At 42.0% G+C, this 24,819-nt stretch overlaps 1 protein-coding gene across 8 annotated transcripts in view; it reads left to right on the top strand.

The window, feature by feature from the left end:
* ALDH18A1 (aldehyde dehydrogenase 18 family member A1) overlaps positions 1 to 14,074 on the top strand; it is a 31,983-nt gene extending 17,909 nt beyond the window's left edge. For 7 of the 8 annotated variants that reach the window (XM_033001293.2, XM_033001298.2, XM_033001296.2 and 4 more), the window contains 9 exons: positions 1,966 to 2,039; positions 2,696 to 2,795; positions 3,927 to 4,147; positions 7,701 to 7,838; positions 7,948 to 8,143; positions 8,296 to 8,417; positions 10,520 to 10,706; positions 12,190 to 12,285; positions 13,279 to 14,074. In XM_033001293.2, coding sequence (XP_032857184.1) covers positions 1,966 to 2,039; positions 2,696 to 2,795; positions 3,927 to 4,147; positions 7,701 to 7,838; positions 7,948 to 8,143; positions 8,296 to 8,417; positions 10,520 to 10,706; positions 12,190 to 12,285; positions 13,279 to 13,460 — 1,316 coding nt within the window. In that variant the 3' untranslated portion in view covers positions 13,461 to 14,074. The remainder of the gene's footprint in view (positions 1 to 1,965; positions 2,040 to 2,695; positions 2,796 to 3,926; positions 4,148 to 7,700; positions 7,839 to 7,947; positions 8,144 to 8,295; positions 8,418 to 10,519; positions 10,707 to 12,189; positions 12,286 to 13,278) is intronic. The other variant, XM_033001295.2, reaches the window with a different exon arrangement.
* Positions 14,075 to 24,819: the final 10,745 nt, after the last annotated feature.

Below are 24,819 nucleotides of genomic sequence, written 5' to 3'. Positions count from 1 at the left end.
AAGATTTGTGATGTTTTCTGTTGTGTCCTCTAGGTCTTTTTTAATAATTCCAAATATTTAATTTGCTTTTTGATGTTGATGTTCATTGAGATGATGTTTTCATTGTATTATTTGTTACAATACTAAGGTCTGATTTTCCTTTTCCCCTCTACATTGCTTCATGTTTATCTAGTTTGAATTACACTTGCTGTTTCGTGGCCTAATGACTTGGCTGCAGACAAAATCACAGAATTTCCGAATGGCTGAGGTTGGAAGGGACAGTAATGACAGATGACAGGGTCCTACCCCCTGCACAAGCAGGTTCCCCAGGACTGTCTCAAGACAGCTTTTGAATATCTCCAAGAATGGAGACTCAACAGCCTCCCTGGGCAACCTGTGCCAGTGTTTGATTATCCTCACAGTGCAAACGTGCTTCCTGATGGGAGGCACCTCCTGTGTTCCAGTTTGTGTCCATTGCCTCTTGTCCCGTCAGTGAGCACCACTGAATAGAGCCTGTCTACATCTTATTTACATCCTCCCTTCAGGTATTTGTACATACTGATGAGATCTTCCCTGAGATGCCTTCTCCAGGCTAAACAGTCCCAGGTCTCTCAGCCTTTCGTCATGTGAGAGGTGCTTCAGTCCCTTTATCATCTATGTGGCTCTTCATTGGACTCTCTCCATAGCGTCCATGTCCCTCTTGTACTGGGAAGCCCAGAACTGGACCCAGTACTGCAAGTGTGGCCTCAGCAGTGCTGAGTAGAGGGGAAGGATCACCTCCCTCAACCTGCTGGCAACACTCCTCAGGGCATGCTGCTGGCTTATGTTCAACTTGGTGTCCACCAGGACCCCTGGGTCCTCCTCTGAAAAGCTGCTTTCTAGGCAAAAGTGCAATAGTGACGCTTTGGAGTTAGTCCCACTATAATAAATCTGAAGTAGCAATAAAGCTTTTCATCTTGCGACCCCATTCTGAATCATTTAGAAATAAGGCAAACAGCAAAAGACCCTATGGAATTTTACTGGCACTCTTCCACTATTGTGGCAAGTGTTTACTCCGATCCTCTCTTTGTCTTCTGTCTTCCAAAGAACACACTTTGGAAATCCAAGTAACTTTTAAAATCAACTATATTTGCCTACATACGTGTCACTTTTCTCAAAGAGCAAAGCATACCATACTTTGTAAAGTATGACTTGGAATTCCTGCTCTGGCAATTTCCACGGGACCCTTCTTAAATAGAAGTTGGGATCATACTTGTCACCTTCAAGTCATCTGTTTTACAGGCAATTTCAGGAGACTTCAAAATCACAACTTAGTCTATCCATGAGCTACTTGCAAACTCTTTGGGCAGATGCTACCTGAACCTTATGACTTGCTTTGAAATAGAAACAGAAGTAACTTGTTCCGTATCTTTTCAGTTTGAGACAGATTTTTTGAGGTTCTGCCAGAAAAAAAAGAACACCCCCCCCCAACTTTCTTCTATAGGAACCCTTCTAAAATGCACCCAGGGAGAGACAGAGGGACAGCAATTTTTCTGTGAGCTGTTACTCATATTGGGTTTTGGCTTCCAATATTGTTTGTACGTTCCCATGCTATTTTGTAATCCTTTCTGTTTTCCTCAGTTGGATACTTAAACTTTTCAAAGTTTGCCTCCTTTCAGTAGTCAACCATGCTCTGTGACTTAGCTATCCTGGTGTTCTTTTACCTTTTGTCAAGTCTTTTTTATACATGGTGCACACTTGCCTCTGACATGGTGACATTACAGAATCTCTGTGATGACTCTGCATTTGGGGACCATAGCTGTATTTTTGTGTCAGGTACAGATTTTTCTGGTTTAGCATACAACAGATTTCTTGAATATGTCTGTTCAAGACTCTGTACCTGCTTTCCTGCTTTGAGCAAAGAATAGGAAGAGGGAAGGGCTAGAGTTTGCTTCCACATGTGCTGTTACTTTGTCTGCATAGTGTATTTTTGGTTTTTTTTTGCAGGTCCTACAGTAGAGCAGCAGGGTGAAATGGCTCGAGCTGGCGGCAGGTCCCTGGCGGCTCTACGGCCTGAGCAGGTGACAGAACAATATGGTCTCACTTTTTAAGCTTGTGAACGTGTGGCAAGTTTTACAATGCAGATTTATAATTTAAATGGGTGCCTTGGGACAAGAATCTATTCTTTGTGTGCCAGATCCATCATTTGGATTGTAACGTGCTTAAAGAGATGAGAAAAGCAGAAAGATAATGTACCTTGGGGCTATGAAGTAATTAATGCTTTCACATGGGGTTTATAAAAATTTTAATAGTGTCAGATATCACACAAAAATTGTGAGCAGAGCTGCTGAAGAACTGACTGGAATAACTTGCTCCATTCACTCCTGTGTGTAGTGTAAAAAGAGGATCTGTAGACAGTCAATTACTGCTCTGCAGCTGTGTAGCTAAAATGTGGCATCTGTTGTGAAGAAGACAGTGTGGTTTTAAAGAACGTTGTGGGTTTGGTGAAGGTGACTGGGCATGGAAAGCGAGATAATAAAAAGCAAAGTAAAGGCTGAAGCAGTGTTCAGCCAAATTTTTCAGTGTGATGAGGGCTGGAAAAATCAGCTGGCCCCAAGCATTCAGAAGGCAAGACATTGAGAGGATATGGTCAACATAAATGGACTGAAGGGGACCAGGTGTCAAATAGCATGGGCTTTGTCTAAGAAGTCCATTCAGAAACGGTTTTCTCTTTCAGAGAGCAGAGATTATTTATCATCTTGCCGATTTACTAACTGACCAGAGAGAAGAAATTCTCTTGGCAAACAAAAAGGACTTAGAAGAGGCTGAAAGTAAAGGTAATGCTTCAAGTCTTTCCATGGTAATCTTATTGTCTTGAATCTCTCTGGGCCTCAAAGGAAATGAGCAGAACTAGAATCTGCTGTCACCTGGAATTGGGTAGTATGGCTGTCACAGATTAGTGAACCCAGGACCTTGAGAGCTTTTCAGTGTAAACAGCTGTAGCTTCCTTAATTACATAAAACAGATGCTTTTGTCAGAGAAGATACTGAAGCTTTGCAAAATACCAAGCAGTGTATTGTAAAAAGAAAAATAATAAAAATTAGTGTTCCATTTTGCCAAAGGAGGCTCGCTTTAGAAATGGAATGTAACAAACATCATCTCTGTTATTGTCATGCATAAAGTAAATATTTTCTGGGCTGGTTAAGATAATGTTTGGCTCCTGAGGGGAAGGATGTCATCTCTGTAATTAAATTAACGCTCTCCAAAAAGAACTCTGTCTTTGTCTGATTGAGGAAGGTTCTCTCCAAGTGGCTTGGATTAAACCCATTCTTCTGTATGAGACTGATGTGTTCATTAAGAAGTTGGGATTGGGATGTGTACATATAGGGATAGCAAATGTATGAAGATGACACATCACGAATGGTAATACTTTGTGGAAGATGACAGGGAACCGTTTTTTACTGACCAGAGTACCTGAGGGGACATTGCTGGGTTAACTTACTGTCCAAACATGTTCAAACTAGAAAATTCAGGCAGTTCTTGCCCAGTCTGAACAGAAAAACTATGCATGCATCTGTGTTTTGGGATTTCTGTCTGTAAAATAGATGAAATTACTGCCTGAGCCTTTCAGAAATACTGAAAAAATAGAAATGTGTGAGAAGTTCAGACATCTGGCAATACCTGTAATAGGACAAACCTCACATTTGTGGATGTTGATGTTGCTTCATGTACAAATCACTTAAACTGCATTAAGTGAAAATGTGAGGGTAGGTGAAATCATTGTCACATTTAAGTGGTTTTATTGTGACTATGGGACTTAATGCTCTGCATTTTTCATCTTGAGTAGGTTTCTTGCTAGGCCGTGGAAAACATCTGAATTTCCCTTAAGTTCACCACGTGTTTAAGTCGCTTTTGCTTGAGCCTAGGCAGACCAATCTATCTCCAGCACAATGTTTTCTTTCTTTTAGGGAGATTGGCACTTCCTTTGTTGAAACGTCTAAGTCTGTCTACATCAAAGCTGAACAGCTTGGCTATTGGACTGCGTCAGATTGCAGCATCCTCCCAGGACAGCGTTGGCCGTGTAATTCGGCGAACACGAATAGCAAAAGACCTGGATTTGGAGCAGGTGACAGTGCCTATTGGCGTCCTTCTCGTGATCTTTGAGTCCCGTCCTGACTGTCTTCCACAGGTATATAAGGAGGGCAGATTACACTGTTGGGAATTCTTTGGTGGTGAAAGGGTATTTCTGTTGGTGAGCAGTTGGGAGGCTGCAAGAAGTCTCAACTCTTACCTGGATTCTTCTGAAATTGATTTTGTTGGCATCCCTATTTTTCCTGCAGAGATATTCACAGGACTCGCTGCTGCAGTGCTCAGGGTTATTGAGACCTGGTTTTGTTTGTTTTTTAAACCCGAAATATAGAAGGAGGTATCTTGCATTCAGATGGTGGAGTTCCTGCATGTGTCTAACGAATGTATGTTCAGTGCCTAACTCACAGCTTGGGGGGGCTCCTACCGATGAGCACTTGTTTTATCTGTCCATGATGCATACGGCTGAACTTCAGGCTGGGATTAAACAGGAACTGTTTCATGCAGATGCTAGGAATTAACTGTAACTGTTAGGGATACATTATTAAAAAAAAAATAAAATTTAAAAAAGGCTGAGCACAGAAAGCACAGAAATTCCAGGCTTTCAGTGGTCTGTCCTATACTGGTACTGCTTATGTGCAGTGAGGCGGAATGATAGCTTTTACTCAGTTGTAGTGAGATGGGTGTGAGGAAGAATGGTGTTCTAAGTTCTGAAGTTGCTGGAAGGGCTAGTGAAAATCTCAAATAGTGTACTGTAAGTGAATGTCATTTATCTTGTGCCAGGAATAAGGCAGGCACCATAAAGGCAAATACCTTAATCTGCAGTGCTGTGTGAGAGTATTGCTGTGAATAAATGCTGTTACAATGCATGAAAATATGGGCGCTGAACTAATGTTGCAGTGGCAACCTTGATCTGATTTTCTAACTCCCGACTACTTTACTGAGCAACTGTAGTACAGAGTTTAAAAAAGAAAATAAAAAATACTTCATTATCAACACTATCTCCCACAATTAACATTTGGTGTCTAGGAAGACTGATTGAGGAGTTCTCTTAACATATGAGCAGATGTTTGAGGAGAAAGTGATGGGTACCAGGCACTTTAAAAGGAAGTGAGACTCAACCTGTGGACAGCTTCATACTTCGTGCCTGAATTTTGTGAGTGAACCCCTTTTCATACTGAAAGGGAGTATGCTGTAGGTAAAGTTCCCATGAAATGAAAAGGTACCAGTCTCCTTTGTCTACCGTTATTAGCTCCTCCCTGCTAGCTCTGTTCTTCATAGATGAACCGGTATGTTTCCTTGCTGAATTCTAGCCTGTCTGCCTGGACTTGTCAACCCTGCTCTCTTGCCTTGTGTAGTTGATGTCTCCCTCTCTTTCTTCCCATTTGTCTTATCTTAAAACTTACACCAGACTGACTCTTGCTGGCTTTTCACCTCCTCCTTTGTTTTACAGACTTGGAATAGTTCATCTTGGTAGTTGCTTTTCTTCCTGATGGCCTCCTGTCCTCATACTTGCATCGGGTTCTCTGATGCAAGTTCAGAGGATCATCTTTGATACCTCTGCATTTGAAATGAATGGTTTCTTCCACATGCTGTAGCTGACAGTAGGACAGTCTCTGAGTGCAGAGGAGCAGTTCCCTCTCTTAGTTTACTACTGCGTCTCATGCTTCTTTGGGTAAGCAATTAAGGGAAAATTTGACTTTGCCTTGGAAGAGAGTGTGCTCAATTTGCTCCCTGGAGATAGCTTACGTAGTTAGGTCAGTACTCAGAGTTCAGTCTTGAGTTACAGTAAAGGTGAACCAATTGCAGATTACCATTTGAGATTTAATAAGCCTCTAATGTGCATATACACATAGCATGTTTACCTCTACTACTTACAAGGCCAGATTGTGAGCATCTTTCACGGACTGCTTCCTATAGATTCTACCGGATCCAATTGTTGTTCTGAAGGAGTCATGATCTACTATTCTTTGAAGGGACTGAACAGTTTTGAAACCCCTTATCTTCTGTTCTCCTTTTAATCACAAAGTCTGTCATTGTTGTATCTTGATTCTTGATTATTTTTTTCTTTCAATTTTCTTCAAATCAGTTCATAACCTTTCATTTAAGGTTATGCCCACAGAGTGGAGTTCTTTATTTAAATAAGCTTATTTGTTTAGCTTTCCGTTTGTGATACTGACCTTTGGAGAGGCAGATACCTACAAAATACTTTCAAAATACAATCAGACTGCTTTTTAGTGTCTAATTTTATAAGTTAGAAAGACACACATTATCTATGTAAGGTAGGCTTCCTAAACTATTATACTTTAGTGTATTTTTCTGAAGTGTTTCTTATTGTTCAATATTCTTTTCAAATTGCTGACAGCAAGATGAGATAGAATATCAAACATTGTGATGGTTGTTATCCATTTGATATTAGGAAGGGAAAATTGTGTGATCTGAGGAGATATATTTGATGGATTTAACACTTTTCTGTATGAATCGGTGTCTAAAGTCACTAAGCTAACTGCTTGTTAGGTGTGAGCCTGGTTAATTCTGGCATCCACATCTCAACAGCATACAATCGCATATACTAATGAGTGCGGGTTTGGTGATGATAAGAACAGGTGATGATAATGATACATATGATGCATCCCAAAAGAGATTAATATAGTAAAATAACTTCAAATGCTTAATTCGTTCATTCTAAAAAGTTCTGGAGATTAGGTGATTTTGTTTTCTAAAGGAGAGTATGCTATCTTTTTCAAATAGGTGGACAAATTGTGAGGCCATTGTGAATGGGATTGGGATGAGGAAGATGATAAGGGATGCAAAAGTAAAACAAGTATGGGAAGAGAGCTTTATCACATCTGACATACTCCTAGGTAGAAAAGAACAAAAACCTGAAGCAAACAATAAAAACCCCTACCAGTTTAGTGGGGAAAACACCAATAAGTAGTGTCTGGAGACTGAACAAATTGAGTATATGTTTTCAACAGCAGAAGTAATTTTTATCTAAATTTATCTAACTTACAAAAAGTGGTGGCTTTTATGGAGCACTGTTTCAAAATACGGTCTAGTTCTGTTGCTGGGCTCAAATGGGTGACATCTGGCACCTTAAACAGGCAACAATATCAGTTGGTTCCTTCTGGTTATAAACATGAAAGCAAAGTGATACAGGTGATGCTGGGCCTGTTGTCTAGAAGGTTTTTCCCCACACTTCTGGCACGTGTTGTCTATTTATGACTTCTGTTTTAGACAGCACAATAAAAGTGTTCTTCTTCCTCATTGGAAGAGCTCATTAGCCATCTGCCAGAATGGCTAAGGACAAGAGTTCTTGCACCTAAAATTATTCTCCTTGGGGTGACTGCCCACACAGCTACCCAGTTCATACCAGAGCCTATGTCCATGGTTTCCTCTGACTTGTCCACTGTAGTCTTACCCTGGAAATAGTACCCTGAAAACTCAAGTTTGTTCCTGAAACTCTAATACATTTCATTTCTGGAAATAAATGTGCTGTTACTTGTAATGATGTTTTGGTGCTGTAAAATGAAAAACGTACATTAACGTTGAGTAAATCAACAGGATTATAAATCCTGTTCTTAATCAATTTTGTGGGTGTTATTCCAACAGAAGAGACAGATTACTTTTTTTATTTTTTTCTTAAATTCTGACAGGTGTCTGCTTTGGCTGTAGCCAGTGGAAATGGCTTACTACTCAAAGGAGGGAAAGAGGCAGCACATAGCAATCAAATCCTTCATCATCTGACACAAGAAGCACTCTCCATTCACGGAGTAAAAGATGCGGTGCAACTAGTAAGTGTCTAGAATTAAATCAACAATTTCTTTGCTGTGCTATGTATAAAAACTATGGGCAGAACTTGAGAGTTCGAGCTGTAGACTGTTCATATTGTGACTACCACAGGTGAACACAAGAGAGGAAGTAGAAGATCTCTGCCGTTTGGATAAGCTGATAGATCTAATAATTCCACGTGGTTCATCCCAGCTAGTCAGGAATATCCAGAAAGCTGCTAAGGGAATCCCAGTGATGGGACACAGCGAAGGGATCTGTCACGTGTATGTGGACACAGATGCCAGCGTTGAGAAGGTCACACGAATAAGTAAGCTGGGAGAGGGTGACTTGAATGTCATGGGTGTAGTTGAACTTTGTATTTAGAAAATGCAATATGGTTGTGGTAATTGATAATTCATATGCTGTTCAAAATCTTTCTGGTAAATGCTGTGTAACCAATTACTTACTCTTAAACCTCAGTCAGAGACTCGAAGTGTGAATATCCTGCTGCCTGTAATGCTCTGGAAACTCTCTTAATTCATCGAGACTTGCTGAGAACCCCGTTGTTTGATCAGATCATAGACATGTTGAGAGTAGAACAGGTTAGTCACTCATACTTGTGTTTTGTTTTGTGTTTTTTTTTTACCTAACACTTTAGAAGCATTTGGTCTCGCTGATGTAGTCCTGTTTAGTTTTACAATGGCATAGCACTTAAGTTATCTGTATGTCTCTTTGTACACGTGAATGAATTTGCAGAGAACTTTCTCTGCTTTTCCACACAACCCCAAGTTTTTCCATAGAAATGATCTGAAAGCGTCTTCTTTGGGATACCTATGTGCCATTATTGGAATACAAATACTTCCTTTTATATAGCAAAAATAATCTGCCTTAGAAAAGCGTATGTACAAGCCTTTCTCTGCCCTGCTTAATTCCAACTTAATTGCTGTTAATTTACCAGACACAAAGCTGCGTCTTCTTGAATCTACTAATTTAGCTTCTTACCCAGGTGGATTCCCTTTCTGGTTTTCTCCTTTCTGAATCTGCTTCATCCACATTTTTTGAAACCTTTCATCTTGCATTCCCTTTATCCCCACCCATTTTCCCTCCCGGTATGTCAGAGGAACAGCGAAAGGCTAGTATGCTAATTACTTGTCTTGACATGGGTAATATTTTGTCAGTAAAGGTAGTAGAGATGCACTGGGAGAGAAATATCCATGAAGCAGTATGAATTACAGGTAAATCAAGGATTTTCACACAGCAGTATGTATTTGGAAAAATGAGTGTACAGGCAGGAAAGGCCATATGTTTTGATGATGTTGAAAGGATCGTAGTAAAAGAAGCTGATATAGGTAGTCAGGAACAAGTCCTCACTTAATGGATTTTTTTCATGTCTTGTTTGGTTGTTCCTTGGGAAAGGTAGATCTCTGGATTTTGGATGGGAGGAATGTGAAGACTAGTGCATTTCCACCAACACCCACCTAGCTCCTAATACAGTGGGGGAGGATGTTACCCCTCTCTGATCTAACCTGATAACAAGAAATATGCAAATATTGAGCAGGATTATGCACTTAAAATAATAGTTGCACAAGAAAATGCCATTTTACAGATACCTTCTTAAAAGCCTTCATATTTTGCAGACTTGTGCCTTATTTCCCATTTATGTTTGTCTCGTCAAAATTTCCTCTGCTTCATTTGCATGGGGATTTCTCTGTGAATTAGTTCTAAATTATCTCTCATTATTTAGGTGCCTTGGCTGCCATGATTAAACTCAAAGGTTGATAATTCATTGGGTCATCTTTATAACAAATGAAAAATACCTACATGAGTTTTCTTTTTTGGGACCCAGTAACTCCTTTGTGTCTGAAACACATGCTTCAGAGAGGGCTGGTATCAGTTTACAAAGTAAAAGGGTAAAAGTCATTCAAGATCTTAAGTTTTTTATAAGTGCAAACTTGGAAGCATTCCTGTAGTTATTCTCTGTACTGCAGTTGCATTCTTAAAACAAGGGCTAGCTGCAATGTTTTAGCTCTTTTCCCAGTACGAGTGTTGTACTGTCCTCCTGCCTGATTAGCTTCTCTTTTAAGTGAAATGACTGCTTTAAATAATTTGAAATGAGTCCTGAACTAGGAGCAGGTCATGGTAAGTAGCCAACCTAGCGTGTCAGCTATTGGACCTTGTTGCTAATTCACCAATATGCTAAATTTCCCAAAATACGGGCTAATTTTTCTTATACTGCATGCAGTGAACACACAAGTGAGGCAAAGCTAATTACTTACCATCTGCTACAAGTAGACCAATGCCCAGCCAGTCTCTTAACAACGCCCGCCTTCTTCAAAAAACCCTTCCCGCAGTTTGTATTGCTGTGCATGACAGTATATGGCACGGAATATCCTTCTGGTCAGTTCAGGTCAGCTGTTGTGGTTGTGTCCCCTCCCAGCTTCCTGCACACTTCCACCCTTTTTGCTAGGGGAACAGAGTGGGACAAAAAGAGAAGACCTTGATGCTGTGCAAGCTCCGTTCAGCAACAGCCAAAACATTGGTGTGTTTTCGACACTGTTTTAGTCGCAAGTCTGAAACATCACACCATAGGGACTGTTATGAAGAAAATTAACTCCATCCTATCCTACAGAGAGTACAAGAAGCCACGCTTTCACCTGGAAGGCACTGATGTGGTCAACAGCACAAAATGTTTCTCGTATTGCAGGTGAAGATTCACGCTGGCCCAAAGTTTGCATCTTACTTGACATTCAGCCCTTCAGAAGTGAAATCTCTCCGAACAGAATATGGGGACTTGGAGTGCTGCATTGAGGTGGTGGACAGCGTCCAAGAGGCTGTTGAACATATCCACAAGTATGGAAGCTCTCACACGGATGTTATCATCACAGAGAATGGTTAGTGATCAGTCTGCTTCCCTAAGCTACTGTTTTGGTTTGACTGCCAGTTCTTGGTGTTAGTGTAACTACTTGCATTGCAGTAGTTGTTCTTCTCTTGGACCTGTAGAAGGCATAACCAGCTGAGGGCCGATGAGCTAAATGTGCCTACAGTCCTGTTTAGCTTAGAGAAAACATGTCGTGTGGCCCTTATGCCAAGATGTTAAGGAATGTGCTCAAGCAATTGGCCGATGGCAAGTCAGCACATGCATTTGCCAGGCAAATTGCTTTGTGTTCTCACATTGTGCAGACTTACTGCATTAGAGGGTTTTGCAGGAATGTCTCCTGAATCCTAGAGATGTCCTTAGGCCTCCGAAGGCTGATGAGGTGAGCTTCTGTAGTACCTCACTGGAGGGAATAGGGATTGTAGGGAAGATCAGACTTTATCCACTTTGTATTCCCATGTCATTTTTATATTTCACAAACAAGGACCACAAATGTTTTCCCCCTACCTCTCCCAGTCCTTTATTTTCCGCTTCTGCATCCCTAGTATAAAAACTACATTCATCTCAATTTGCAGTTTCTTGACTCTTTGTTGTGAACTGGTGCTCCTTTATGGAGCTCTGTGCTGCTCCCATCCCTAGCACCTGTCCTACATGCATTTTGAAGGCTGTACCAGTTCCAAACCTACCTAGAGCTGCTTCCAGCCAGAGGCTGACTCTCAGACTGAGCCTGGAACTCCTGAGGATCAGCTGCAGTAAGGTCATATTGATCTGAGGCTCATCAGTGTGTGTCAAGCACGCTATGCTTCTGTTTCTGTACCTCCTGCTGAGCTTAAATGAGTATCACTAAAAGGCATGCATTTGACACTGTGACCCACTGTCACGAGACCTGGCACACTGGTGACTTGCTAGAGAGCGTACCGGAAATAGAGCTGATGCTTAATGTTCATCTTGTCTCTAAAGGCAACTGACCTGCAGCTCACGGCCTAATGGAGAACGGAGTCCTCCAGAGGACTAAGACTTGCATAACTCTGCTTTAGCTTGCTCAGGTCTTGCATGTTCTGTGTTTAAACTGGGTTAGTTAGCCAATTTCATGTGGTATTTCTGCATTGTATTTCCAAAATATTACCTGCAATAGCAATTTAGTTTAGGATTTTTCATTACAAAATGTTGTTTGGGGCAGCTGTCCTTTCTCCACAGTCACACGGCTATCCCTGTTTGCAGGTTCTAGACTGGATATATTTAGAATTAGACATCTGTTTTGCTTTCTTCTAATCTTTGTGAGCTTCTTGTAACATTTGCAGCTGTGTTTACTTGATAAGCATACTGGGAAGATAGTATAAATGAACATTTGTCAGCCCAGGCTGTTTAAATACTCTCTGATAAAGTTACATGTGAAAGTTGTATCATTATATCTGTTCACTGTGTTATGTTGTGTTTACTGGAGTGCATGATCATTCTGTATGTACTGGATTTTATTTTTCTCTCTGCCTCTTTCACAGAGAAAACAGCAGAGTTCTTCCTTCAGCATGTGGACAGTGCTTGTGTTTTCTGGAATGCCAGTACCAGATTCTCTGACGGCTATAGATTTGGACTTGGTAAGAGAGAAAATACGGCAGGGATGTGCCTGCAGGATTTGCTGTTGTGTGAAGTGTGGCAGTCTGAATCCTCGAAGATAGGATTAATCTCTGATCTTACTGTCTAACATAAGGTTTTCAGGAAAAGATGAAGCTTTAGACATTTCATCCACATGGAACAGCAGTTAGTTTAATATCTCTTTTCAGCCAGAACTAGGTAATACAGCTGTAGAGACTATGTAGATTAATTGGGCAGTAGGGAGCAAAGATGTTTTGGATCCTTGAAGCTCTATTTAATCAGAATAAAGTATGCTTCATGAAGGTAATGATAGAACAATGCAACACAGGATCTGAAATTTGTGAACAGTTTTTTTCTTTTGTTTATCTTTCTAATGATGCTGTAAAGAATTCTATGCTTCGTTCCTGCTGGGCAGACTGAGCTGCTGTTCAGTGTGCCAGCCCTGCAGCATTGAGGAATGAAAGGCAGGATCCAAACTGAGTGTCAGTTGCTTAAATAAACAGGTGCACCTACTGTAAATCGCAGAAGGCAAGGGAAACGTTCTTTCCTGAGGTAGAAACTCGGAAATCTCCTTAGCAGGCTATTACTGTGTCAGCTGGAACATTCAGTGTTCCATGTGATTAAAAAAATTCTAGCTAGGGTCTTGAAATATCTCCTCAATATGACACAAAAGGACATAAAATGACAGTCTTGACTAATTAAACTCTCGGGAAACAAGTCTAAGATCCATGTAAGAGATACCAATCTCTCTTGCATCTTTCTCTCTGAATATAACTATAGCAGCTAGAAGTATCGACATTACAATTTATAACGTAATATTTAAGCTCCTCCAACTTTTAAATTGGGTAAATATTAATTCTGCCATTGGGAGAAGAGCAGAGAAAGGCAGGTCACTGAAAGGCAGGCAGCTGTTCTCACATAGAGGTTTTGCAAAACTACATAGTATGAAGTGAACGTTTGAGGATTAACTACCTTTTCTTGTACGTTTCCTGCAGGTGCTGAAGTCGGAATTAGTACTTCTCGTATCCATGCTCGTGGACCAGTGGGAATTGAAGGACTCTTAACTACAAAGTGGTTGCTGAGGGGTGACAATCATGTTGTTTCTGACTTCTCAGAGCATGGGAGCATGCAGTATCTTCATGAGAGCCTTCCTCTCCCTCAGAGAAATACCAACTAAGAACATCAGGGACAGGGGGAAAACCCAAGGATATCAATATTTCCTGAAGATGTTTAGGCTGCGGGGCACTCTCCGGGGAGGGAGTTTGTTTTTCATGTTTAGGAACGTTGTTTTCAATCACTGTGCAGTACAATGAATACAAAATGATCCATCTATTAATTTTTTTTTCCTGCCTCTTTCTGTTTCCTTAGATAGTATCTGCAAACTGACCTCACTTTTCCAAGACAGACTTCTTCAAAACATACAGGTAACATAAGGAAAGACTTAAGTATCAGCCTCATTCTTTTTTTTTATTATTATTCCAGTGCTCCCTATAGCAAATGTGCTTGGTGGTGGAGCATATTATTTTGTTTTTTTTTTTCGTAAGTCAGTTTTATTCAAGTATCTGTTCTGGAGAACAAACTCGATAGGGTTTTTTTCCTTCAGTCTTATGATCGTGGCAGCTCTTGAAAGCCAGAAAGCTTTACACTTACTTTCTTTGTATGATGACTCTTGTGATAAAGGGATAGATGTTTGAAATGCATAGTAAGCTTTTGACCAGGAAACCTTTTATATCTAATTTCTTTGTATTGTTGACTGTTGTAGATAAATAACACAACTGTCTACTATGTGAATTTTGTGTACTTACTTGTACCGAAGGTTTATTTTTCTTTGGTTTTATATAAAACTTAACCTTCCACAACTCCTGCTCCGAAGGCAATACTACTTTGATATTAGATTTTCCTGACTAAAGCTCTGAAGAAACGCTGGCTTCACACGTGTGCCCTGTGGTGAGATGCTCAGTGCAGCTCTCCCTTGTTGGCAGCCAGGCATGGCTGGCGGCTTGGTGCTCTCCGCAGCTGCTCTCGGTGCTGCTCTGTGTTACTTGTGCAACTGTACTGCCGCACACTCTGCTCAGACGCACCGCGGGTCAGCGGCACGTATGGGCTGGTTCTAGAGCACGTCTGTGCACATCGCCTGTGCTGCAGGTGCCGGGGCCGGACCTCTGTGATACTGTGCTGCAGGCGCACAGTTTCCTTCTCTGCCTGCTTCTCGCAGCTGCTGCTCCAGCTTCTTCAGCCGTGCCATTGGTGGCTAGCATGTCCACGGTGCTCGGGAGCCTGTTCTGGCACACCCTGCTCCTGGTCAGCGCACACGCGATGCACCGGGGCAGCGTGGTGGGGCGCAGGGTGTGTTTCCTGTCCCCATGGATGCTCAGGGCCCACAGACACCAGTGAGGCAAGCGAGAAGCTTTGGTAGCCGTGGATGTCTCCTGATCACTGGAGGTGGCACGGCAGGGGAACTCGGTCCAGCACCAGGCAGGCACGACACAGACCCTGCTGGGAACACAGTGAAGGGGACTTTCCCGAGCTTTGTCCTGCCGTGTGGGCCCTGGTGTCGTTGTGGTGCCGGCCGGTGTGCATGCACTCGGCGCCGGGAGCGGCGGGCAGGTCCTGGCGTGGGACGGTGGTGTCGTTAGCGGTCACAATCGCGAATAGAACTTATCTACACACAGCAGATAAGCAGGCACTTCTTTATTCCAGCGCTGGGGAACACGGGGGATAACTCCGCCAAAGACGTGTTCATCGACAGATACAAAACACCACGTATTTATACACTTTTTCAGCAGAGTCATGGTTACATAGTCATGGTTACATAGTCATGGTTACATAGTCATGGTTACATAGTCATGGTTACATAGTCATGGTTACATAGTCATGGTTACATAGTCATGGTTACATAGTCATGGTTACATAGTCATGGTTACATAGTCATTTTAACTCAAGATCCATAATCAGTACCCATTGTTTTGATTCAGAGTCCATAACGATTCCTATAGTGATTAAGGCAAACACCATACTAGTTAATAACGATTCCTATAGTGATTAAAGCAAACACCATACTAGTTATCTGTTCCTAAGGGCCTCAACATACCTTATATTGTCACAGCTGCTATAACTCCATTTTAAATCAAAGTCTTTTTTTTCTTCTTTTTTTTAAACTAAAATCGAAATAATATTCTAGGATCCAAACTGTTTTATTAAGGTAACTGCAACATTTCCCCCCTTTTGAAAGTATTGATAATCATACTCAATACTTTCACATAATCAATTTGTAGTCTCATTAAATGCCAAATGGTCATATGATGGTGTATCTTTTAATGACTTACCTCGTTGTCTTACTTCTGCTTGTATAATAATTCAATTAAACTCTGCTTTTAAGGGTCAATTAATGTTTCAAACAACTGTATGTCAGACCAAGCACTATGAACACCATTGGTCACCTGTGCTAGGCCTGATAATGATGTTTTCCTTCATCCATGTTTCTACCATCATAGACTATAAAATTTACAGAAGACCAAAATTCAGATCCTTAATCATGCTTCAGAGTCAATTTTAACATTTCCGGCCATCCAGAAAAGGTATCAACCCCAACCAGAACATACCGATATCCTTTACATTTGGGTAATTCTGTAAAATCAATTTACCATTAGTCACCAGGTTCTACTCCTACTTTCAGTTTGCCCATTTGAACTCTCTTCTGTACCACTGGATTATTCTTTAAACATACATTGCATTTTGCAGCAACTGATTTAGCCATCTCTAACATCCTTACCGATACTATGTGCCTCTTCAAGAATGTCACCAGGGCCTCTACGCCCCAATGGCATGCCTGATGTTTTACTTGTAGTATTTCCCTCATAATTAATGGGGGCACAACCACCTGACCCTCAGAGGTTGTCCACCATCCTTCTAAACTTTTCTTTGCATTTAAAAATTGAGCTAACTTCTCATCTTCCTTCGAATATTCTGGTGGTTCCTTTGAGAGGGTTATAGTTCTGGTAGGAATTATTGCCATTTGTAACACTCGCTGATGAGCCGCTTCCTTGGCAGCTTGATCTGCTAACCTATTTCCTCCTACTATTTTTGTATTTCCAGATTGATGTGCTTTACAGTGCATGATTGCCATTTGAGCCGGTTCCTGAACCGCCAATAACAACTGTAAAATTTCCTTCTGATGCTTAATATTTGCTCCCTGGGAGGACAATAGTCCTCGTTCTTTCCGTAATGCTCCATGGACATGAACCACTCCAAAAGCATACTTGGAATCTGTCCAGATGTTCACCGTCTTTCCCTTACTTAATTCCAATGCTCGTGTTAAGGCAATTAATTCTGCTTTCTGTGCTGATGTAGTGTTGGGCAGTGCATTTGTCTCTACCACAGTACTTTCAGTTGTTACTGCATATCCTGCGTAGCAAGTTCCATTCTGTACAAAGCTACTGCCATCTGTAAACAGCTCCCGTTCAGGATCTTCGAGGGTGACATCCTTCAAATCTTCTCGAAGAGAATATGTATGTTCAGTAGTCATTATACAATCATGTTCAGGTTGTTCTTCCTCCTGTGAAGCACTCAGAAAAACTGCAGGATTTACAAGATTAGTTGTTTTCAGAATCATCTTGTTCTGTAAGGATTACCTGATATTTCATCATTCGGCTAGGGGACAGCCAATACCCCCCTTTTTGTTCTAACACTGTAGCAACCATATACGGAACATAGACCATGATAGTTCTTCCCAAGGTGAGCTTTCTGGCTTCTTGTATCAATATTACTGTTGCCGGTACTGCCCGCAAGCAGGAAGGCCATCCTTTGCTCACCGTGTCCAGTCAGAAAAGTACTGACAGGTCTCTTCCAGCTTCCATCCTCTGGGTGCCTTTCATGAACAAACAACTGGAAATATTTAGTTAAATCAGGTAATCCTAGAGCCAGTGCTGTCATTAAAGCTCGCTTAAGCTTTTGAAAGGCCTCCTATTGTTGTTGACCCCATATGAAAGGGGGTGGACTTTTGGGCCTCATATAATGGCTTGGCCAAGAGACCATAATCCATAATCCAAAAATGACACCACCCGGCCATTCCCAAGAAAGCTCTTAATTCATGTACAGTCCGAAGTTCCGGAATAGCACAGATTGCTTCCTTTCGATCAGTCCCCAATCTTCTTTGCCCCTTTGAAATTTCAAAGTCCAAATATATCACTGTTTGGCTTGCTATTTACGCTTTCTTCTTAGACACCTTATACCCATTAAGTCCCCAAAAATTTAAAAGTTCAGTGGTTACCTGTATACAGGCTGTCTTTTCTTCTGTAGCTATTAAGATGTCATCCACATATTGCAAGAGTAGATGTTCTGGTCTCGGAGTCACTGTCTTTTCGTTTGTCCATATTTCTAGTTCTTGGGCAACTTGGCTGCCGAAGATTGTTGGGCTGTTCTTAAATCCTTGGGGTAGTCATGTCCAGGTTAACTGTACTTTACGCCCTGTCTGTGGGTTTTCCCACTCAAAAGGAAACAGTTTACGACTTTCCTGTTCCAGGGGTATGCAAAAGAAAGCATCTTTCAAATCAAGCACTGTAAACCACTGATATTTTTCTTTAAGAGCTGTCAGTAAGGTATACGGATTTGCCATTACCGGTTGAATGTCTTTTACAAGTTGATATATAGCTCTCAAATCCTGTACTAATCTGTACTCACCTGTGGGCTTTCGGACTGGTAAAATAGCGGTATTATATTCTGACTCACATTCTTCTAAAATCTTATATTTCAGGAATTTATCAATTAGCTTTTTAATTCCCTGTTTTGCCTCAGGTTTAATTGGGTATTGTTTGATCCTAACCGGTTTTGCTCCTTCCTTTAATTCAATTTTCACTGGTTGTGCCAATTTGGATTTTCCAGGGACATCAGTTTCCCACACCATGGGAACTACTGCATAACTCACTTCTGGGGGGATTTCTTGTATCTTTGGTTTTTACTGTATCATCAGAATTTCCCGTTTTTGATTCTGGTATTTTTAATAACAATTCTCCATTTTCAAAAACTATTTGGGCATTTAATTTGGATAGCAGATCTCTTCCCATTAAGGGTATCGGACATTCTGGAACGTACAGAAATTCATGTGTTATGATTTTATTTCCAAATTGTAAGTTCAAGGGTTGTAAGAATGGCCGGTGTTCTTCCTTCCCTGTGGCTCCCACAATATTTACCATGTTAGATCCTATCACCCCTTCTGTTTGTTCAGAACTGAGACCGTTGCTCCAGTGTCCACCAAAAATGTAACCTCCTTCTCTCCCAGCTTAACTGTAACCAGAGGCTCAGCTGGGTTCACCTCTGGTCCTCGTCAATCTGCATACTCTCCTAGAATCATCACGTTAGCTGCTGTTTGCTGACCACTTAATTTCCTTGGAAAATCATTTTTCCAGTGCCCCTCCTTCTTACAAAAGGCACACTGATTTATTCCGAGAGGGGTTCTGTCAGTCAATCCTCCTCTTCCCCCTTGTATTCCTCCCCTTAAAGGACCTCTTGAGATCTGTAAAAACAATTGCAAAATTGTAGTATGTGCCCTTCTCTTAAATCAGCACCCTGGGCTGATTGCCCAGTCAGATGCCCAGGTCCGGAGTCAGGTCCACGTTCAGGGAAAGGCAGTGGAATGGGGGGGGTATATGGGAACTGCAGGAATTATTGGGGCAGTAGGAGCAATATCTAATTCAGGACCTGTTTCTGTATATCCCCTCCCTTCAGTGCCAAATGTTTAAAGCACATTTTGGTGGAAGTACATGCGGGGCAACGTTCCTGAACCTTTTTATCCTTTACCATAAGAGACATCACTTGATTAATCAGGCCACATTCTTTTTGCCACTCCGTTTTTTTCTCGCAGATAAAAGAACAGATCTACATACAGAACCTCATCCCATTTTTCTTCCCTTTTACAAAATAACATTAATTGCAAAATAGTATCATAACTTAAGGTCCCATTCAGGGGCCACATTTCTTCATCTTCTAATTTATACAATGGCCATTCATGATTACAAAATTCAGTAAGTTGACTTTTGCTTAATTCATCATGCACCTCTTCCCAGTGAGCTAAAAGGTAACTTAAGGGAGTGTTTCTTGGTATAGAACGCTTACTGCCTCTCCTTCCTTTAAACAGGTTTGAAAATTTAAATGCCATAGCAAACTGACCGTATACCTTGTTTAGTTGTTATTTTTGTTACTGTTTTTTTTTTTTATCTTTTTTTTTTTTTTTTTTCGCTTCGCTTATCTCCGGCTGCACCCCTCGCGGGATAACAGAACCGCGGATCAAAGCTCCACACTCGCTTCGTGCGTAATTGCACGTCTCAGTCACTCATTCACGCATAAAACCTCAACAATATTTCAACAGCATTTTATTGTGTCCTGTGTTACCAGAGTTACAAAGTTACAAGATTCAGAAGCATAGAAACAAATTACAGAATACGAAAAATACAGTTTCCCGTATCAAGACCAGAAAGTACCGATGTGAACACCGAAGTGTTCCTGACCAGATGTATACCAGTGAGGTGCTAGCAACCCCGGTATACGCTGTTCCACGCAAGATCCCACGTCTCACGATTTATGAACAGCCCAGACCGTCTTCTAATAATTCTTGCCTTATTCCTCGCAGTGACTCCACTGAGACAAGGAGTTCCTCTGGGAAAGTTCCCGGGAGCGCCCAAGAGAGTCCTATTCTCAAGGAGTCCTGCGGGCCCCGCTCCTTTAAATCCCTTTCACCACTGACACTGATGCCAACCCCGCAAAACTTTCGTATTCGCCTTACGGGTGGCGCCTAGGCTTCCACTGCACGGGAATTCCCTAGCCCCAACCACGCGGAACTTTCGCTCCGTCTGACAGGCAGGCTTTCCACAGATTCAGAAAGAAGTGCCTTACCTTTCCAGGGGACATTGCGAGGAGCTTTATGGGTCGAGAATGATGGCTCTCCCTGAGAATTCCTCGGTGCCGGCTGGAGTTCGAGCAGTGCTCGATCCCGTCCAGTCTCACTCGCAAGGTCCCACCTGGGTCGCCAAAACTGTTAGCGGTCGCAATCGCGAATAGAACTTATCTACACACAGCAGATAAGCAGGCACTTCTTTATTCCAGTGCTGGGGAACACGGGGGATAACTCCGCCAAAGACGTGTTCATCGACAGATACAAAACACCACGTATTTATACACTTTTTCAGCAGAGTCATGGTTACATAGTCATGGTTACATAGTCATTTTAACTCAAGATCCATAATCAGTACCCATTGTTTTGAATCAGAGTCCATAACGATTCCTATAGTGATTAAGGCAAACACCATACTAGTTAATAACGATTCCTATAGTGATTAAAGCAAACACCATACTAGTTATCTGTTCCTAAGGGCCTCAACATACCTTATATTGTCACAGCTGCTATAACTCCATTTTAAATCACAGTCTTTTTTTTTTTTTTTTTTTTAAACTAAAATCAAAATAATATTCTAGGATCCAAACTGTTTTATTAAGGTAACTGCAACAGTGTGGAGGCTCTGGTGGCGGTGCTGCTGGGCACGCCTACCCCGGGTTGCGGATGAGTGACAAGGAAGTTTAAAACTGACCGACAGATTTAATGATATTTTCAATCAGGCATGATAAATGCAGCCTGAACATAGTTACTGCAGAGCTGTAACTGAGGAAGTAGGAAGACAGAACAAAAACAGGTGTGTCCTGTTCCTCCCTGGCTACCTGGAGGGCCTCCTCACCCCCTGGCATGAATCATGGGTGTGATAAGTAATAGAAGAATTTTGCTTTCGCTAAAAGTAATTAAACAATTACTTCTTAGGCTAAAGCTATTATTAGTACAATGATCCAAATTTTAAGAAAAGTAAAAGACTTTACTACTGGGAAAAGGGGGGAATTGATTTGAGGAAACATCAACCCAACAGCCCCCCCTCTTGGGATGCTCACCAGATGATCCATATCAAAGGGTGGTAACTTCTTTGCAATGGATTGAGAAAGAACAGGATGGGCCATCTCTGGTATTCCTTGTCCTTGAGATAAGAGAGGAACTGAAACCACTGAGCCATAAAAGACAAAGGAGCTGCAAATTGGCCCAGACTTGAAGGACAAGGTATACCTGACCACAGGACTGAAGAAAGAAGATAAGATTGTAGAAGAAGCCAGGAGGTGTGCTGAAGATGTTGAAACCGGCAGCTGGGTGGATAAAAGGGGGTTTGAACAATTTGGTGAGCCTGGACGGAGCTGCGACTCCTGGGCCACCCCAGCGCTGCATTTGCTCTCTTACCTTAATAAAGATTCATTAATCCATATTTGGATGTGATTGGCCTTAATCTACCTATAACAAAATTTGGTGCCGTGACTCGGATCCAGACAGCTGACTCGGAATTCAACTCTGGGAGGGCGCCCCCATCCTTGGATGGTCCCAGGGGGAATCCCGACCTAGCTCACCTGGATTTTCCGAACAGAGATAGGAGAGCAAAGAGGATACGGGGTGGGGGATCGGACTCCCCGGTAACACCCCAAGACGGCCGTTCCCCGTAATATTTGTGCACGAAGACCAAATGAAGACTCTGGACTGAGTGAGTATATTGCGATACCGTTCGGTTGGGGATTGGGTACCTGGAGTGTGAGTGATTGAGACGTCCACTGGACTTAGGAGTCCAAGGGGCGAAGCGAGCGTGGACCTCCCATTAGTGCAGTTCCCACTGCCCGCGAGGGCGGGGGCCACGGACGGGGGAAAGCGAGTGACTTGTGTGACAGAAGGCACTGCCCGAAGATGGGCCAGAGCAAAAGCAAGGCTGCTGGCACCATACAGAATAAGCAGGGTGGGGGTGGTGAACTCCCTAAAATACCTCCAGATAGTCCGTTAGGGCTTATGATTAAGCATTGGGATAATTCCCCCTCCCGAAGAAAAAAATATCTAGGGAAAAGATGATCCATTATCGTATGGAAGTATGGGGGGGAAGGAGACCAGGAGGGATTTATATTGGCCAGTTTATGGCTCTTTCGAAGACTGGATATGTCAACAATTAAATATTTATGTAAATGACAAACAGCCATTTAATAAGGAGGAGAGTGAATACGCCTTCTTATGGATTCTAAGTATATCACGAACCTCAAATTTATTTCCGTTAAAGGAAAAGAAAAACAACAAGAAAAAGAAAGATATAGATGACACTCCACCTCCTCCTTCTCTCTATGTTTCTCCTTTTTAATCCACCCCAAGACTCTGGGCGGGATTCTTCTCCCTTCGCTCCCTCAGAGTCCCCGTTAATTAAAAAAAAAAAAAAAATAAAAAAAAATTCAATTCTGAGTCTGATGAGGCAGTAATTCCTCCTCCACCTAGGAGGACAACTAGAAGTCAGACTCGGGAAAGCAGAAGGGAAACATTATTATATCCATTAAGGGAAGCAGCAATGGGAGGACCCCAGCCTGGAGTTGGTTTTGTATCGATCCCACTCAGCTCCGGGGATGTGAGAGAATTTAAGAAAAATTGGGACACTTATTGGAGGACCCTCTAGGGGGTGGCAGAACGGTTTGATTAGTTCCTTGGCCCAAATATTTACACCTGGGATGAGATGGAATCCATCCTGAGAATCTTATTTACTAGTGAGGAACGAGGAATGATCAGAACCGCTGGTATGAGACGTTGGGACCAAAGACATCAACAAGGACCCGCTGGGGATACCAAGTGGCCCCCCCCAGCAACCTAATTGGAATAATTAAGACCCGGTCCATAGAAATAATATGATCGACCTCCAAGACATGATAATTCAAGGAATTAGAGGTTCAGTACCGAGGGGGCAGAATATTAATAAGGCCTTCAATGAACAACAAAAGAAGGACAAGATCCCCACTGAATGGTTAGAGCATCTAAGGAAGGGGTTGCAATTATATTCAGGTCTGGACCCTGATAGTCCGGTGGGTCAGGCCCTATTTAAGACCCAGTTTGTGGCTAAATCCTGGACGGATATAAGAAAGAAACTAGGAGCTAGATAGTTGAGTTCCCAGGGTAATAGGGAGCCAAGGATTGCCACATTTCCCACACAATCCATTAGGGAAAGGCTGGGAAGAAAAGCCTAGCAGTGGGAGGGAAAAAAAAAAAAAAAAAAAAAAGGGAACAAGAAATTACCAAGTGGTATTCCATCAGACAGTCCATTATGAAAGAAGTTAAGAAACTGGGATTACAGCCCATATATCAGAGGAAAGAGTAAAATCAAGATGGTAAATTATTGTATGTTTAAATGGATTAAAGGACCTATCAGGAAAGATTCGATGTATGGGCCAAAATATGGATCAGAAGAGGATTGGATTTATTAAGCTCTTAATATTTGTTAATTCAAATGAACCATTTAATCAAGAAGAAAGTGAATATGCCTCATGTTGGAAGGGGTTGCAGAGATTTGGGATTTTTTTTTAAATTGAAGCAGGGGGAGGTTGAAGAAGGTGAAAGGGAAAGGAAGGAGATGGTAACCTCTGGATAATTTACCCCCCCATATAACCCGGCACACCTAGAAAATCAAGGGATGAAGGGAGTGCAGCAGGAAGATGCGGGTGAGGAGGCCCCTGTTGTTAATATCAGACCTGAAACCCGGCAGCAACGAAGGGGGGGGAATCGTTTAAGGGAGCACGGGGAGGCTAGGGTTAATCCCTTGCGGGGAAGTTCCAGCGGCAGGAATTCAAAGGGAAGGGTAGGATTTGTGGATGTGCCGCTCACTAATGTAGAAGTGAGGGCGTATAAGAAAGAAATTAGGAAGTTATTTGTTATAAATTGAGACCACAATGGATCATAATCCAATTATAATTTTATTAATTATAGCAAGTAGAATATGAGCAAAGACAGCGCTGGACGGCAGGGGAGTCTGCGCTCCGCCAACTGCCGTACTGATCAGTTCAAACAATTCCTTTTTATACATTTTTACATTCGTGGTTGTCTTTGATCAGTACCCCTTCTGCTTGCACAAGTATCTGGTTTGTGTAAGCAATTGCGGTCATCTTGTCTCACAGGTTATCTTGTCTCACACAAGCGGTGTCTGGCAGCTATTTGCATAAGCAGTTTTTCTGTCTTTTGCCGCCTAACCTTTACATTGAGCTTAACATAAATTTCAATAAACAATACCCTTAGTTCATAGTTTCTTACACTGGCCTCAGCCTGATTCTTAATCTCCTTTTTTCTATGCCATCCTATGGGCTCAGGTAAATGGTTCCTACCTTTTCCCCCTCTTCAGGTGTGGTAGGGCTGCATTCATTCTCTGTGTGCCACTAAGTCCTAGCTTGTGAAGCAGCAGACAGATGACTGAAGCCACAACTCAGCAGAACTGGGAGCACGTAGAGCTGGAGAAGAACCCCAGCCCTCTTACCTCTTTGTTCCTCAAGAATAGAATCACCCTCAGAAAATTAAGGTCATTCATATTTAAATTGGTGCACAATCGGCCATGCTCATTAGGAAGGAGGAGGCCTGGCCTGGGAAGCATCTTTCCCAACAGCAGCAAGGCAAAAAGTGAACTAGAGGAGGAATTGGCAAGAGGATAGGACATGTTTAAGGATTACATCTT

This window comes from Tyto alba, unplaced genomic scaffold (assembly GCF_018691265.1).
Source record: "Tyto alba isolate M040663 unplaced genomic scaffold, T.alba_DEE_v4.0 Super-Scaffold_1, whole genome shotgun sequence".
Lineage (NCBI taxonomy): Eukaryota > Metazoa > Chordata > Aves > Strigiformes > Tytonidae > Tyto > Tyto alba.
Note: the sequence above shows the minus strand (reverse complement) of the source record. Positions and strands in the feature narration are given on the sequence as shown.